The 17,415-nt window shown below is 38.4% G+C and overlaps 1 protein-coding gene across 3 annotated transcripts in view; it reads left to right on the top strand.

Annotated features, from left to right (window-relative positions):
• Positions 1 to 17,415, top strand: part of SKAP2 (src kinase associated phosphoprotein 2) — a 1,551,387-nt gene that overhangs the window by 306,629 nt on the left and 1,227,343 nt on the right. For 2 of the 3 annotated variants that reach the window (XM_044066788.1, XM_044066787.1), the window contains exon 4: positions 4,040 to 4,138. In XM_044066788.1, the coding sequence (XP_043922723.1) occupies positions 4,040 to 4,138 (99 nt within the window). Of the gene's footprint in view, positions 1 to 3,428; positions 3,450 to 4,039; positions 4,139 to 17,415 lie in introns of those variants that run through there. The other variant, XM_044066789.1, reaches the window with a different exon arrangement.

The following is a 17,415-nucleotide window of genomic DNA, read 5'->3' as shown; positions in this document are numbered from 1 at the left end:
GTTCTGAAAATTCAGCCAAATATACTTATGGCTAAGAGATAGGCACGGCATTTATCTAGAGGCAGATATTTTTTCTTTCTTATAATCTGTTTGTTCAAAAGGGTTATTTTTCATTTCCCTATGCAAGCTAATGTTTTGTATATTTTGCTGTTAACTGTACTGCTTAACTCTTTAAGTTTTTTATTTATTAACTTTTAAAAGCTTTGTGGCTGATCATTTCTTTGCTTATTTATTAATTGATAAGAGGATATTTATTTGCCAAATGGTGACATGCTGATAGCATCCACCTCTGATTGTCCAGACAGCTTTGATAGACAGTACCATTTATGTTTTTTTTTTTTTTTTTTAAAAGCTTGGAACAGTAACTGGTATGTCCTCAGTCAGGCAACCAGGGGTGGTGGCAGTTTACTACCTTGCACCAGGGCAAAACTAGTGCTGGTTTATATTGCTGACCTTCTTTGATATTCATTTTTGTGTATGTGAGACTGTAAGAGTTTATTCAAAGTACATTTATTTTGAATTTCACAATGTGCACCTCTGGTTACCCAGTAATAACAAATGTCAGTGTCAAAATTGTCAGGATGTGCCAGCATTTCATTCAAACAGGTATCTTTTATTCAGTACAAAATGGAAGCTCTGTAGAAGTATTGTTAACACATCCGTCATCACAAATACACTGCCACTAGCTTCAAGATAAAGTGCATTATGGGATACATGCACTTTTGAAATGGCAGTGCTGTCCTGTTGCCTTAAAGTGGGAATGGCTATATTACATAAGCGTAGAGTATACAAACTATGGCAGATTTCCTGCACTTATCATTTACAAGGGGTGACTGAGTACTAAGGCACTGAAACTTGGAGAGTGTGGTGAGAAAAGGGGTCTGAGGAGCTAGGCCAAAGAGTCTTCATGGTGAGATGTTCAGCTTGAAGCTTGCTCTTGTGTTTGACTGGCATAGAACCATACCAGAGCAGCAGTGTACCTTTCCAGAATAATCTTGTGGCCACACTGCACTTAGTGAGTTATTTAGTGATTCATATTTTGTACCTTCTTCGTGCTTTAATCAGTTTATTGCCAGTAGTGTAACTTGAGAGACAATACCCTTGATGGACATTAAGTTTTAGATAAAGAGAACTTATTTGTAGACAGTGAAGTGCATCGCCTACCTTAGATCACAGTGATGGGACTCAAACCCCCAGCTGTCTGTCTGCCTGTCACCAGCTGGGCCTTCACAGGGTGAGCGGTATTGTGACCGTTATAGATAAACTTCATAAACAGTAGAGTTGCACAGATTGTCGTATAGTGTAATCTCTGCAGATGCTCGAGATGATGTAATCTCCCACATCTAGCTGATTTTTAATGTTGTACAAAGAATTCTGGGATGCAGTTTTGCCGCCACACAGTATATCAGCCAGCACAAAGCTAAGCAGGTTTAATCTGTACTGCAGTGCATTAAAGAGTGAGTATTGCAAATGTTTGTAGAAAAGTACATTATGACAAACAGTGGGTGTTTGAGTGCAACACTTCTGTGATATGACTGTCCTCCTGTGCTGAGATGCCATTTTGTTACTGTATGTGTGTCTGTACCTTTTGAAGATGAATTTTATGAATGCCTTCTTGTGGTAAGGTGGCATTTTGCTACTGTCTGTTTGTTCTTATTTTTCATGATCTCTATTTCACCATACCAAACTCATCTAAAGAGCAGCTGTTTTCTAGTTGGGCTGGAAAACTTACTTATGTGCAGATTTGTTTCAAGTATACAAATAATGCTGAAGTAATTATACCCATCATACTTTGGTTTTGGTAGCATGGATAAGGTAATGAGCAGTCAATAAGTTCCATTCTTGAGACCTGGGTTTGAGTCTCATTGCTTTTGACTGCATATTTTGTGGCTGGAATTTTTTTTTTAAATATCTAGGTTGCAAACCCAGCATTGAAAATGGACAGTTATACCTGGAGTATTTTGTCAGCACAGAAAGAATAATGAAAGTGTACTGAGTGTCTGCTAAGGAAAAGCTGGACCCATCAGAACAGGACATACTAAAAGAGGATCCATTCCTAAAATGCAAGAATCATTTAGGAACAAAGAACAGAATATAATACACCTACAACACAGGCAGACATGTAAGGAATCTTATGCAAAGTCCAAGTAAACATATACATGTATGTTATCTTTGCAGACAGCATTAGTATTCTAAGGAGTGGACGATGGTGTCTAACCTGAACCAGTAAGGAAGATTCAAACATAAATCTGCTATTTTTGGTGATAGAGGCAGTGTTGCAAACGTCAAGATTACAGCCATGATTGCAAGCAAGTTAACAATAGTTTTGTGACAAATAGAGAAAGTAAGGGCATAAATAGTTAGCAGGCGACAATGAAGTTTATCACGTTTTTCTATAGAGCTTTGTTTCTGTGATTGGGATTGTCCAAATAAAGTTTTATTCATGAGCCAAGTACAAGGCAAATACATGAATAAAAGTAAGATGCAGTTACAAAATTACTGTTTGCAGACCATATTGTGAAAGACAGGGACATATCATGCTTTGTTTAGATTTATGAAACAATGCATTAGAAATAAACTTATTGTTTATGAACCTTTTAAGTATTATTTATGTTGTAATTATTGTAGATATTAATAATACCTAATGTGGAACCATACAAAAAAAAACATAGTTGAGTCTGTGTTAGCATGGTATTTCTAATTTTATTGCTGCTATCAATTCGCAGTCATACCTTTTGAAAATGTTTGATTACAAAACTTAATTACAGGTTAATAGTTGGATAGTGTGATACTGACATAAAGTAACAAGCTTATTTAAAGGAGATGTGATATGGAAAACAAATACTGCCCAACTGGCTCATATTGTAGTCCAGGTCTCAAGGTAGTTGCATGTTATTTTTCACATTTTGCTGGCTGATTCTATTGCCGTAACAGAATATATAGTGAAACTCTATTTGAGAGTAGTAAATGAAATACATTTGTACTGTATTTTGTAAGCAGATAGACCACAGTCATTTTAAGTCCTTAAATTTTAGTAACAATTACACAGTCAGCATTTTATAAGTCTTCAGAGAATTACTGTACACTGCTAAGGTTTTTGGATTAAAAGTGTGTTACCCTTTCTACATACAAAACATTTCAAACTAGAATAAATTACTTGGTTGTAAAACTTTTGACTGTAGATCATTTTTCTAGTTGATATGGGAATGTGTTCAAAAGGGATTGTTACAGAAGTACACTGTTTACACTACTTTCCTGATAAGGTCATAGTAGGCAACAGAGGGCTATAATATTTTTTCTTAAACAGTAAAAAATCTTTTTAACTGATCATTCATTTTATTGCTGCAGTGATGCGATACAGAACTGCTGTGGTTGCTTTTGGCAATGATTCAGGGAACTACTGATTCAGTGTCTGGTGCTAACAGGATTACTGCCAGCCAAGTATATGTGTAAGCATTACTTATGAGCATGCATTAGTTGTGTACCATCAGGGTAAACCAGAATACTTTCGTTTACTTGTGTTACTTAAGTGTGTGTGTGTGTGTGTGTGTGTGTGTGTGTGTGTGTGTGTGTGTGTGTGTGTGTGTGTGTGTGGGGGTGGTGGTGGTGGGGACACTTACTTAACCGAAACCAAACAGTAAAGAGTAGGCAATTAGATTCTCATTTCAGGTATGTTTACTAGAAGTTACTTGGAAACAGAGAGATATTGTTTATAGTATGGGTTATTCTAAGAGGCATTTGTGGTTCGAAATTAACTGCAGAAGGCATTTTATGCATTTGGAACATTGCCTTCTTCTCATCCAGGCACTTTTTACAGCTTTGAAATATAAGCAACTAAAAGAGCATCATGTTTGTAATTTAAATATAGTATATATTTTAAAAATATATTTTGATGATGCTGTTCAACTTTCACCTTATTTCACGCTTTTCAGTGCTCCAGTGAAGAACATTTCAGGCTGTATGTAAAGTGTCAAGTTTCATTTGCATCTAATTAAACAAAAAAAAAAAAAAAAGCTAAAGTATTTTTTTTTCCTTTTAGGCGACTCTGATAATTCTGAAGAAAATGATGAACACTCATCTGGGCCTACAGATTCTACCTCTGACCGATATGATAAGGAAGATGAAGGCCCTTCTGATGGTATGTAATGTTTATTGTCTGTTGCAGACTGCTCTGATGTTCCTTCAGCTATTTTGTAGTAAGCAGGCTCTGAGAGAGTTTAGAATGGGTTGAGCCGCTTGCTAAAAGTCCAATAAGTAGACAGCTTTACTTATCTGTACCTTGTAAAGCAGCTTAGAAGATACAAAGAGCTCTCTCTAGTGGTTCCTTTAGCAAAGTGTGGAGAACCAACATTTGTTGGTTTCCTGAACTGTTTCATGTTTTTTTCCAGAACATCCTACAGAAAATGTCAAGACTTCTATCCTTTGATGTATGTTGTTTTTCACACCTTTGGCAAAAACATTTAGATATGAAAGGGTCCCTCAGATCTTAATTTAGACCCCCCTTAAGTAATGATTTTTCAGGAATCCTGTCTTCTGGATATTTGCCTGGTAGTTATTTTTGGAAAATTAACTTTTTTGTATGTCAAATGTGATTTAGTAAGACAAGTACAACATAAAGCACAAAAATGTAGTTTGTACTGGTGAATGTTATTCTTCTGATAGTCACAGTAAAATACCCATTGACAAAACTGAGTGCAATGTAATAGAAGAGTATAAGAGTGTGTTTTTCTATGGCAATTGTGGTCATACCTCTCAGCTAGTTTTGATTTTGCTGGATGCCCGTGATTTTGTCAGGCCTAAAACTTGGAGTTTTGGGAGAAGAGGTGGTGCTTTGCACTTAGTAAACAAGAACAATAGTTAGAGCTGGACTTATTTTACTTCAGAAAATGTATGTTAATTCACAGCCCTTATTCGGTGAACTTCTCAATATATTAGTACAAACATTTTAAAAAGTGCCCAATTATCGCTGATTCTGGGGTTAAGATGTAGAAAGCAATTATTGCAGCGTCGTGCAGTCTTGAGAAATCAAAATATGAAAGGTGCATGTTGAGCGGTGGTTTGTATACCCCTCCCCTGTTTTTTTGATTATTAAATAGAATTTTAATTCCTGGCATTTCTGACTATTGCACCCACTACTGTTGGTGCAAGTGTGACTGACTTACAGCACTTAATTGTAACACAGTTTTCTAATGCATCGTCAGAGCCACGAAAGTCCTTTTACTGAAACCTCTTATATTGCATTGGGCAGTAGTTTGAAGCTCTAGCGCTGTGGATTCTGTTGATTTATGGAAGAAGTGTTCAGGAACGGTTGCTAAGAAAACATACAAACACATACATGTTGTGTAATTTGTGTAGATTGCAGTTACTTTTTCTGAGTAGTGGAACTATGCTATCAAATGTAGTGTTTGTTGCAATTCTTTTTGATCTGAACTGCATGTCACATGTGCAGTGAAACCCAGTCAATGTTTCTGATTTAGGATAGCATTGTAGATGAGTTCTGTTCATAGCATTGCTTTTAAAGAGTATATAAAGCATATAAATAATGCGCTTGACATATGCATATTTCAGGTTTTCCAGTTTTTTATTTTGGTAAATAGTACTGTGATAAAAATATTGTGTAGTTGCTGAAACACTAACTGTGTAGCAGAGTAATAAATTATTATATTTACTTTTTTTATTTTGGACTTGTTTAATGGGAATGGAATATTTTACTAAGCCATCTCTTTGCAAATATAACCCAAAAGCTCCTTGGTGTAACATAGGATAATCTCTGTGGAAGTATAAATAACTTTTAACTGGTATGAAAAACATAATATGTGTGTAGAGGGATCTGTAAAACGCATGGATGATAAACTGTAATGTGTCCTTATTCTAGTTTTTGTAATCTGTGTTCATCAAGTAAACTGAACAGGAAATGTGTTTTGACTTAAACTCTCTTATAAATTTCAGTTATAATTGTTTATAAATTAATAATGGGCCACTAACTGTGAAAACAAATATAATGTAAACTGCTTGATGTTCTATTTACACTTGGGCGCAGTCTTTTTTTTTTTTTCTCTCCTCCTGTACAATTTACAGCTAAAGATTTGGCATTAAAAGCCTGTTAATGTAATATGTTGCTCCTGATATACTGAATGGTCACAAATGAATTATGGAACTGTAATATCTGAAACAGTTGACTAAATGGTTTTGAGCTGAATGTTTAGAGGAGGACACCATTTTTGAAATAATTTAAAGTGCAAATATAATTTTGTTAAAAATTTTGAATGATTGCTGTAGTTAATGCAAATGGTATGCGAAGTCTATATTTTGGTAAGGTGCAGAAGATCACAAGCTGAAATATTTTTGTCTGTTTACATGTTTCGTGAGTGGCTTAAAATTCTACTTGAAGTGCTAAGAATGAAAGTTCACGGTCCTTTTTATTTTACCTCTATAGTACCAGTAATAGAGCTCTTTAAATTTAAACAAAAGATTTTGAATCATGCACCTAATCTTGGCATAGACGCCAGTGCACCCGTTCTTTAAGTTAAACATATGGGGAAACTCAATCACTTACTTTGGCTCTTTTGCTATAGCAGAGTTTGGAGCACTTGATATTTAAATCTTAAAAAGAGTCCTTGCATGATAAGGAAATGGAGGCTGTTTGCCCTGTTTGAGTTTGAGGATACTCAAGGTACAGTTTAAATTTTTTAAAGATATCTTCTAGTTAAAGCAGTGACTGTAATGTCTACTTAGCCATTTTTGCAAGTATTTTATTCTTTATTTTAATTTGATTTCTGGTGGTACTAAGTTAAGTTTCCATCCATCTGCTGCTTTGCTTTTTTACATACTGCATTTTCTTCGGCTACAGATACAAAATGGTAGCCTTTTTTATCTGTTTTCTGTTATTTTGCTGGATAAATGGAATGGGTATTGTATGACACATTTTTGGTGAACATACAGCTTGTTTGTAAATCACAGACTATATATTTTGTTCAGTTTCTTCCTTAAGTTTTTAAATTTGCTGCTTGCTTAGCAGAGGCTATGTGCTGTAGATATGATAAATTATAAACTCCAAGCGTGATGTGTATACCTCATAATGTTAATATAATTTTCAAGGTACTAAAAAGGTCAAACCTTACAACTCAGTATGCATTCTGGGTCTGTATTTTCCTTCTAATATTTCTCTGTCTATGGGCTTCTGGTTCAAAAGTTCACTTATGTCCCTAGTGGCCACGTAATTTTCTAGTTATTCCCTCAAGCCATATGTGTTTTGGTTTCTTTATGGTTTATTAGGTACTGTAGGAAAGAAACATCAGTTATATCTCCTAATGAAATTCAAGCACACTTCAGTGATGCTGCGATTTGATTGCTAGCAGCAATTAAATCACAGCAAAAGAGGGTAGTATTTGGGCACCCCAGGTTCTGACTTCCTACAGAACCTTATGAAGCCCCCTACAAAAAAAAAAAAATGCAAATGCCATGCCGTATGTTACTAACCTGTCTTTCACTGGCTACTGTTTTGATTAATAGCAAAATCATAAGTTGCTTCATGCTAACAGGCAGGGTTCACTTGCAGGTTACTGTGGGCTGATAAAGGGATGGATTGAGTTTAGATTTTTTCTTCCTGCAGACCTTGGTTCATCAGATTAATGGTATTTCAGTGAGCAACTAGGTTAGTTGCAGCTTTGTCAGAGAAACAGATGGAGATTCTATAGTCACAGCATTTGCTTATTGCTATCAATCGCTTCAAAGGTGTGCGTCTTCCTTATATGGCATCTCAAATCATTGATTTGCGACTATGGCTCTATTATTCTGAATTAATTCATGTCTGCTTTATGCAATCAACAGAAATGGTGTTTTTCTTATGGCTCTTGTCAGCAATAACTGATGCTGCAAGTCGCTTGACTTTGAGCACTGTCTGAGTTCAGTCGATTTTTCCCCCTTTGCCTTTCCCTTGATCTGCACTGTGTATGCAATCATTAATCCATAGTGCTGTGTTATGTACAAGCATATCTCTGGCCTTTCATAAGGTATAGTGTCATGTGGAGGTTGCGGTGGTCCTCTGTCTTGCTGCCAGTTGATGTGTTTCCTTTTGTTTTTTATCATGGTGCCTGTGTTTTTTTCACACAAAGTAGCAGGAAGCCTGCTAACAAGCAACCTGCCACTGTGCATGAGAGTTTCTGTCTGGGTATACTGTTGGTCTTTACCAGGGTCTATTCAACTATAGTATTTATCAGTGTTGTTCTAAGGAGAGCTGTTTCTGTAATGTGTGATCTTTCATTTTTAGCTGGTCCTGTAGTAACCCCGGTGGTCAGAGAATTACAGGGTTAACTTTACAAGCAGAAATCAGGTTGATGTCCTAAATAATGATATCCTTGTACTAAAACAGGCTAACAGTACCTAAATCAAGGACAGTACTTAATAATACCTGCACGTTCAATGAACACTTAGGGAAAATATATGTATGGGCTGGGTAAGGCCATGAATATGCTGGCAGTAATCAAGAAATTCAAAATATACCCTATGGTATTTTTTTATCTTTCTGATGTAACCACTACATTATACTACTTTTCAGATGCTGATGTTATAATAAGAAGGTATGAGCAGGACAATGTTAATTTTGTATAAACTGCTTCCTGTGCTATGAGTGACAAGTTACAGAGAAGTGTTGCTGCATTTCTTTGATGATAGTTAACTGCAAGCTGTCAAAAGATTTTATTTGGCTTTCAGGATGTTATTACAATTAAAAAGTATCCCTTAGGTTAATTTTTGCTTTGTCTCCCTTAAGATGGTGGTTTTCTTTTCTATAGCTTTTGCCATCACCGAGGTATCTCTTTAACTTAAATATATATTCTGATGGTAACTAGGGGTTTATGCAGTCATGTCTGGTTCGTTTTTGCATTCTGTTTTTGGTGGGTGGGAGGATGTGCTTTTCTGTTATAGATTTGGTGTGAATAAAAAAGTAGTACGATTCAGATCTTGGAGGATGAAATTTCTTTCAGGCTTTTTTCACTGAGTTTGTTAAATAGTAAGTGGATATTTAGATTCCATTGGTTGTTAAAAAACATATTTTCTGCTTGTGAAAAAATATTTCAAACCAGCTCTATAGTATAGAAGGATAAAGCTGTGACTATGATGCAGGTGATAAGTGTTCAGATAGTGCCTTGTACAGCTGTTAAGAGTCAGCTGGTAAGATGAGAAATGACGAGGCATCAGCCTGCTTGCCTCTTTCAAGGGGTGGGGAAGGGTGAAGACAGGGAGAGGGCACTGCTGATTTGCAACCCCTAGCAGAAGTTGTTGCTTCCATAGGTGGGAGGTACAGAGAGTCATGTTCCCATGGAGGTAGGAGTGTTACCTACAAACAGGGTTATGTAAGCAATAATGCCTTATACACTCCTGGAAGGGTGCTAATTACACATTAACACACACCCTGGAGAGTATTATTGAGCTTAGAGAATTGGCTGTCTGTAAAATTGTTGTTTTATTTACTTATTTTTTAAGTACTATATTGTTTTTTAATATAATTTTGACGTAAAATAGTTTGTGGCTGATCTAGCTACATTTGAATTAGAGTCTTATAAGGAATCAAGCATCGCCCCCCACACTAACGTCATTACATGGAGACTGAGAGAAAGGGATTCTCACCTATTTAGCAGAAATGTCTGCACTTCAGTTCTGTATGGTGATGAGACTATACATTACTTAGTCAGTATGACACACTACCAGCCTATTATTTCAAAGCAGATTGATGATTTGACTAAAGGTATCACATTTTTTGTCAAATCAAGGTTTCCAGTTGTTACAACTTACAAATAGCTATGTTCCATATTTTTAAACTGTTATTGATGCCTGTATTTCAGCTGTTGATTCTGCTGCTGTGTGGAGATGATGTAAAGGCAACATTTTTAAATGATGGTCATCGTTGTCAAAATGAAGACCACTTCAGTACTTTCTTGCTGCCTCAAGAGGAAACAGCTCTGAGGCTTCACAGTAGCAGCAATTGGCCTTCAGGCTTTATTTCTCGCAGATAAGTCCCCACAGGAGAACCCTTCTACATATAAATTGTTCTTTTAAAAAAATAATGTTAATTTTCATTAGGTGACTAAATGAGGTATTTCCTTGTAAAGAAACCCCATATTTTTTCACAATATCAGACGTTTCTTGCCTGGGAATACTATTTTTGGCAAAGGACTTTTTTTTTTTTTTTTGGCGGGGGGGTAGTGTTGTTGTACAGTGTACTGATTATGTAAACGTTTAATTTGTATGTGTGAATTTAAGGACTGGGAAGTGTTTTGACAGGGCAGAAAACTTTTTTTAGTTTTTATTTGTAATATTGTAAAGCTTGTGTGCACCTCATGACAAATTAGCTAGTATATTTTGCTGAGAGGGTGCATTGTGTAGAGATGTTTTATTTCTGACAGGGATCTCTGCTTTATGCTTATGTTTTTACAGAAATGGGACTGTGTGGGGAAATGCAAGTGTGTGTGTGTGTGTGTGTGTGTGTGTGTGTGTGTGTGTGTGTGTGTGTGTGTGTGTGTGTGTGTTGCTTGTGAACAGTCTGACAATTTACCTTCTGGCCATATCTCTCAACCTTGTAGTGCTAGATGTCTGGACAAAGCCTAAAATAATGGTGGGACAGAGGACCAAAAAGAGAGACAGATTTTGACTATTGCACTTGCAAACTTAGAAAGTTGCTAGAGTAACGTAACAGGATTTGTGTTAGCACTCATTTTTCTGACGGACATGAAGTTTGAAAACTCAAATGTATGATTTTATTTAGTGACTGTAATCCTCAGTGATTTGCCAGAAAAATCACAAAATTTATGAGGAACAGACAGAAATTATTAGGCAAAAATCTGGACATTGTGTGAAATTCTGGACAATTAAGGGGTATGCTTCCAACCAACTTGTTCCAACAGTGCTTGCCTCAGTATGGATGCTTACTTCAGTCCTCATGGCTTTTTTCTTGCTGTACCTAAAAAGAAGAAACAACACAATAATGACCCCTTGCTACCACCACGAGCTCAGACAGTGCATCAGCATTAATGAGTGGATCTATATTGGCCAACCATTGTTCCTCAGACTGCTTGCTTCTCTAGGTCCCTCTGAAATTGTCCTTTCCTCCATAATGGACCAGGGATGAGCAATGTCTTCCAATGTCCAAAGCAGCATGGGAAAACAATCTTCTTTAGGAGTGGTAGAGACTCTGGGAGATGCTCTTCTGGGTAAAGAAAGAGAGACTGCTTGTCAAGACTGAAGTACCATCTCCTAGATGATCTCTTTCCAGGGTGTTACCTGCAAAGAAAAAAAAAATAGACATTGTTCATCATAAGACATGTTGTCTGTTCATAGAGATGATTTTTTTTACCTTAGCCAAGCAGTTATTACAGGCTGCCTATCTTGGTGCCCAGAAATCCTTATTAGAGGGCTGTGTTAATAAAGAAATTCCTGAGGAAAATCTGTGAGATGATTCTGACATAGACTGAGACAGGGCTTCTTCTCCCAGCAGATTCCCAAGGCCAAATCTCTGATTGTGAGGAAACTTGTTCATCTCTAGATCCCTTGGAGATATTTCCCTTCTCACACCCTATTCTCAGATGAATGAGGTGTTTTTGTAAGAACAAATGGATGTTCCCCAGAACCGAGGAGATGTTATGATGTGTTGCAAGCAGGTAAAGCTTACTGTACTCCAAATCCCATTCCTCCTATTTTTGTCATGGAGGATGTTCATAGGTTCATAGGTAGGTACTAGGCTATCGGCCCTAGGGCCCATACAAGCCTAGCCAAAAGATGTACCCTGGCTTTCGCCACCCAAGAAAATTATTTTCCTATGCCCCTGTCGAGCAGAGCCACAGAAGTGATCCCCGGGGTGAATTTCCCATTTCCCATCCAATCATCAAGATTTTTCTTGAAGAGTGCTAATGAGGAACTCTGTTTGACATAGATAGGTAGTCTGTTCCAGAGTATGGGAAGTCTCTGGGACAGGAATCTATCCCTCTAGCATGTTCTGTTTATTGTGGTGACAAGGTTAAGGTCCCTAGAGCGTGTAGCTCGGAGGGATTGGGATTTCTTTAAGTGGAGCATGTCCAACAGCTCTGGGTTTGACATAGCTTTGTATGTTAGACAGAGATCGCCCCTGAGTAGGCGATATGCGATGGAGTAAAGCTGTAGTTTTTTGAGACGGTCTGCATAGGGCATCTGTTTGAGGCCAGTAATCCTCTTTGCAAGGTATTTCTGTGGTCTTTCCAGTTGTAGATGTCTTGTGAGGTACATACCAAAAGGGGCGCTGTACTCTATAATGGGTCTAATGAGTGATGAGTAGAGGGGAACAATGACCTCTTTTTTCTGGATGAGAATCCTTTTGTGATGAGATGAGCCACGTAGAAGGATGTCCTGACCACTGTGGCGATGTGATTATCAAAGGAGAGACTACTGTCCACCTGTGTCCCAAGGTCTCATCACATTTTCGGCATTAAGTAGACTACCAGCTATGTGGTAGTTCATGGGTACAGAGTTTTTACCAAAGGGGATGACAATACACTTTTTGGCATTGAGCTTCAGGCCATGGCTTTGACACCAGGAATCTGTCTCAGTGAGGCTCTTTTGTAGTTTGTCCACATCGTTAGGAGTTTCGATTATGGCTCCTAGTTTGCAGTCATCTGCAAACTTTGTTAGCCAAAGACCTTCTGTGTTGGCCTGCACTTCAGAGAAGTAGATACCAAACAGGAGAGGACCCAGGACTGAACCCTGTGGTACTCCACTTGTCTGATGTCGGATTTGGTATCCGCTACTTTCACAGTGTGGGTTCTGTCTGTGAGCCAGTTGGCAACCCATCTTATGACATAGGGACTTATACCTAGTTTAGTGAGCTTATCTATAATTCCAGAGTGGGGGATGGTGTCGACAGCCTTGGCGAGATCTAGATAAGCTGTGTGAACCATTTTACCATCATCTATGGCTTTGGTGACTGCTTCAAAGAAGTCAATCAGGTTTAGGAGACATGATCTGCCTTTTACAAATCCAAACTGAGTAGGGTCCAGAGTTTGGAGATTACCAATGTCTTTGTTTATGAGTTCCATGATGATACGTTCCATGGCCTTGCAGACCAGGCTCGTCAGGCTAATGAGGCGGTAGTTCCCAGGGTCCGTCGTGGCTCCCCCTTTGTGGAGTGGGATAACTGTCGCGGTGCGCCACTCAGTGAGTATAAAGCCTGAGGTGAGGCTATGATTGAACATGGTACTTAGTTAGGGTGCCAGTTCATTCTGTAGTTTGTGTAGAACGCAGCCTGGGATATTGTCAGGTCCCATGAATGCTGTGTTCTTGGCTTTGGAGAGTGTGTTTTTTTACCTGTGCAGCCGTGATTATAGGAAATTTGCATTCTTCTGGTATAGAGATGGGCCCTCTAGGGGGTGAGAGCGGGGTAAAGTTAGCACTGAACCTATCTGCTAGGATGTTGGCAATATCAGTTGGTTCTGTATATTTAGTGCCATTATGCTGTAACTCAGAGCAGATCTGAATGTTCCCATTTAGATTCTTGACATAGCTATAGAATGCTTTGTGGTTGTCTTTAGAGTCAGTGGCAATTTTGTTTTCGTAACTAGCTTTGGAGGATTTTATGAGGGATCTCAACTTCTTACTGAGGTTGACCAGGGAGTTCCTCCAGTCATGGGATTTTACTCTTTTTTGCAACAGTTTCTTTCTTCTGTTGTAGAGTTTGTTTATGGCAGAGGACCACCAGATTGGCTTCCTTTTTTGGAGGATAACATCTTGGTTCTATTAGGGATAGCATGATCCATGCACTTGTGCAAGTGCTTATAAAGTGCATTTGTGTAGGATTCGGCAGTCATACCTCTATTGTCCGTCTGCATGGGTGTCATGAAGTTTGCCATTTCTGTCTTAAGAAGTGTGAAGTTGGCTTTTGAGAAGTTTTTTACAATGGTTTTCCTAATTGGGGCTGGGGGTGGGATGTGGATGTCTAGGCTGATTAGCTTGTGGTCGGATCTGACCAACGAGGAATTGACCTCTGGTGTGGAACACCGGTTTCCCATGTTGGTGATGACCAGGTCTAGGATATTGCTGCCCCTGGTGGGGGTGTGAATAAGTTGATCCAAGGCGTTGGAATTTATGAATTCTAGAAAACGTTGAGCAAAAGAGTTGGTACATGAGTAGTTTTCCCAGTTAATGGTGGGGTAGTTGAAATCGCCCATTTTTAGGGTGTTGGGTTGTACCCTAATACTTTCCAGTGTATCAAGAAATGAGGAGTGTGAATCCTGGGGCATGGGGGGGGGTCTGTAGTAAGCTACAATTTGGATTGCGGTCTTGCCCAGAGTTATTTGCACTTGGATAATCTCGAATGCATTATGCTGTGCAACTAGCCTGGAGGTGTGGATATCCTTAATGAATATGGACATGCCTCCACCTTTAGTGCTTCTTTCTGGGTTAGGTGGCTGAAAGGTGTGGTATGAATTGAAGCCTGGTAATGCAGGGGTGCTCTCTGGAGCTTTGAACCAGGTCTCTGTCACTGCACAGATGTCAATGTTCTCCATATTAAGGAGTGCCTCGAGTGAGTGCATTTTGAGGTTTAGACTTCTAGCATTGAGTAGCATTACCCTCAGATTTTGCTTGCTTGTACCGGTTACGGTGGTGAATTTGTCATTTGAACCTTGCCTAAAAAAGGCACTATAGGGGTGGCAAGAGTCTTAGCCAGTATCCGGAATCCTAAGGGCGACAGGTGCAGGCCATCTCTGGCAAAGCATCGTGGACTGTCGATCATGTCGTCCCAGGCAGACAAATACTGGATCCCCTTAGAATGACACCAGAAGCTTAGCCAATTGTGATTAATACCTCCTGTAATAATCCTGATTCTTAACATTCAGTCCCAAAAAAGGCAAGTAGACTATATAAAATACCTCAAACTAACAAATTCTTGTTTGCCCATCTTAAGAATGACTCAGCGGCTATTTCCTTCTATTAGTCAGCTGGAAACAGACTGTTGGTAATTACTAGACTTCACCTGTGGCTAAAGAATGCAAGATCTGGTAAAATAATTTTCTCTTCCTCCACTTTAACTTGGAGAATTCTTAAGTACCTGGCGTGTGTGGAAGTTTATTCTATGTTGTACAGATAGTTTGAGGGAATATTCTGCCACACTTCCTTCAGAAGGTAGCTCTTTTCTGAATTCTATTGTTTCTAATCTTTCACAAGTATCTAAACACACTTTGAAGAGTGCGTATGATTGTGCAGATGCTGTGTCTAGGGGCACTGCTACTGCTACTGTTACAGTTTTGAGGAGATATGCCTGGGTGCATACCCAAAAGTTAGAAATAAAAGTTTGAAATTTTGAATGCAACTTTAGATAAGGAGGTCTTATTTGGCCCTTCTGCTACTCAGACCCTCAAACAATTTGATGAAAGAGGGAAGTTAATTCAGGGAATGTAAAGATTTTTGAAGTCCCCCTTTACAGATCTCACCAATCTGCTTTTCCATTTAAAAAGCAAAACAAGTAATTCTACCTGAAGGCAATTGGGGAGAAGAAAAAGAGATGGTGGGAGGGGAACAACAAGAAACAAGGATCCTTTCCAAATAGGGAGCAGTCTAATACTTCAGAATGACTGTGCTAGCATTCTATCCCCCCTCCCCCTCCCCTCCAGCCTGTATCTCTCTAAACCTTTCCCAAAAATGAGCTCTTTGTATCTCCCCTTTGGCAGCAAATTATTTCAGACTCTTGAGTGCTAACATGGTTCAGGAGGGTCAGAGTTGCTATAGAATACAAATACCTCCTTTCAAGGAAACTCCTCCCCATCCTACAAATCAAACAGAGTTTTTTCCTCAGGGTCGTCAATGCTTACTTATGCTAAGAGTTACAGAACCAGTGCCTTTAGAATAAAGCGCCAAAGGTTTCTATTCCGGAATGTGTTTGGTTCCAAAGGAAAAGCTTGCATGGAGAATACTTAAGCAATAACCCACGTCTGGGTGTGGGTAATGCTAGATTTACCTATGCTTGGTGTGTCTTGGTCATGAGGGCGAAGCCCGAGTGGCCAAACAAAGACAACCGTGGATAAATCTAGCATTACCCACACCCAGATGTAGGTTATTGCTATTATACAATGACATTATTTAAGAAAATAAATACTTACTTTTCTTAAATAATGCCTTTGTATAATACCTGCATGGTGCCCTTCCGAGGTTTTCCGCTATCCTGGGGCTTTTTCTGATGTACTGCACATGCGTATGCTTATGCAGTACATCAGAGCTGTGTTGAGGAAGCAACGGAGAAAGGAAGATCTCCGCTGCTTTTTTAAAGCTGTCTTACTAAGTTAAATGAGTTTAACATAGCGAGATATCTTTAAAAAAGCAACAGAGAAAGGAAGATCCCCGTTCCCTTTTTTAAAGCTATCTCACTATGTTAAATGAGTTACATAGCGAGATATCTTTAAAAAAAGCAATGGAGAAAGGAAGATCTCCATTGCTTTTTTTTTTTTTAAGATATCTCGCTATGTTAAACATATAACATAGCGAGATTACAGCAACGGAGATCTTCTGTTTTCCGTTGCTACCTAACAGAAACAAAAAAAATCAAGACTTGTACTAATGGAAAAAGTCCAGGCGACCGGATCTTTTTCCATTAGTATAAATCGGATTTACAACGGGCACACTGGTTGGGCTGGCCAATCAGCGTGCACATTTTGGAATACTAATCTGCAGTTATTGTATAATTCTAGATATTTCCTTTCCCACTCTGTATGTGCAAGTACCAAAATTCAAAATGCTGTCCCTTCAAACTCTTGTTACCTCTCATTCCTTTTTAGTGTGTCATGGTAACATTAGATTTAAAGGATGCTTATCATTGTATCCCCATACCAGCAGGCTTCAAGAAGTTTCTCTGTGCATGGGTCACAGTATCATTTTGCTGTATTACATTTGGGTTATCTGCAACTCCAAAGGTGTTTACAAAATGTCTAGCGTCAGTGATATCTAACAGTAGACTGCTTAGCATTCACATATTTCCCTGTTTTGATGATTGTTTATCTCTGCAAAGTCTTTTCCCTGATGTCAGGAGTCTTTAACATGGGTTTCTTCTCTTTTTACCAATCTGTGATTCCATATAATTGTACAAAAATATTCCTTGATTTCATTACACAGGATTGTGTTTTTGGATTGCGTTCTAGACACCTCTCAGCAAAAAGCTGTTCTTACACAGGAGAAGGTGGAATTTTATCTGGCACACTTCATCCGCTTCTCCATCAGTTTCAGACTTCTACAAGACAATTTCTTAGGATTCTAGAGTACATAGCTTCCGTGACTCCCATGATTCCTCTAGACCGGTTACACATGAAAAAAATTTGGTGGTTTGTAAAAAAAAAAAAAAAAAAAAAAAAACACATGGACCCACAATCTTCATTCTCTAGAATTTCATATTTCAGTGTTGTACTT

Source organism: Protopterus annectens, chromosome 3.part1 (genome assembly GCF_019279795.1).
Source record: "Protopterus annectens isolate FY-2018-M chromosome 3.part1, PAN1.0, whole genome shotgun sequence".
NCBI classification, from domain to species: Eukaryota; Metazoa; Chordata; order Ceratodontiformes; family Protopteridae; genus Protopterus; species Protopterus annectens.
Note: the sequence above shows the minus strand (reverse complement) of the source record. Positions and strands in the feature narration are given on the sequence as shown.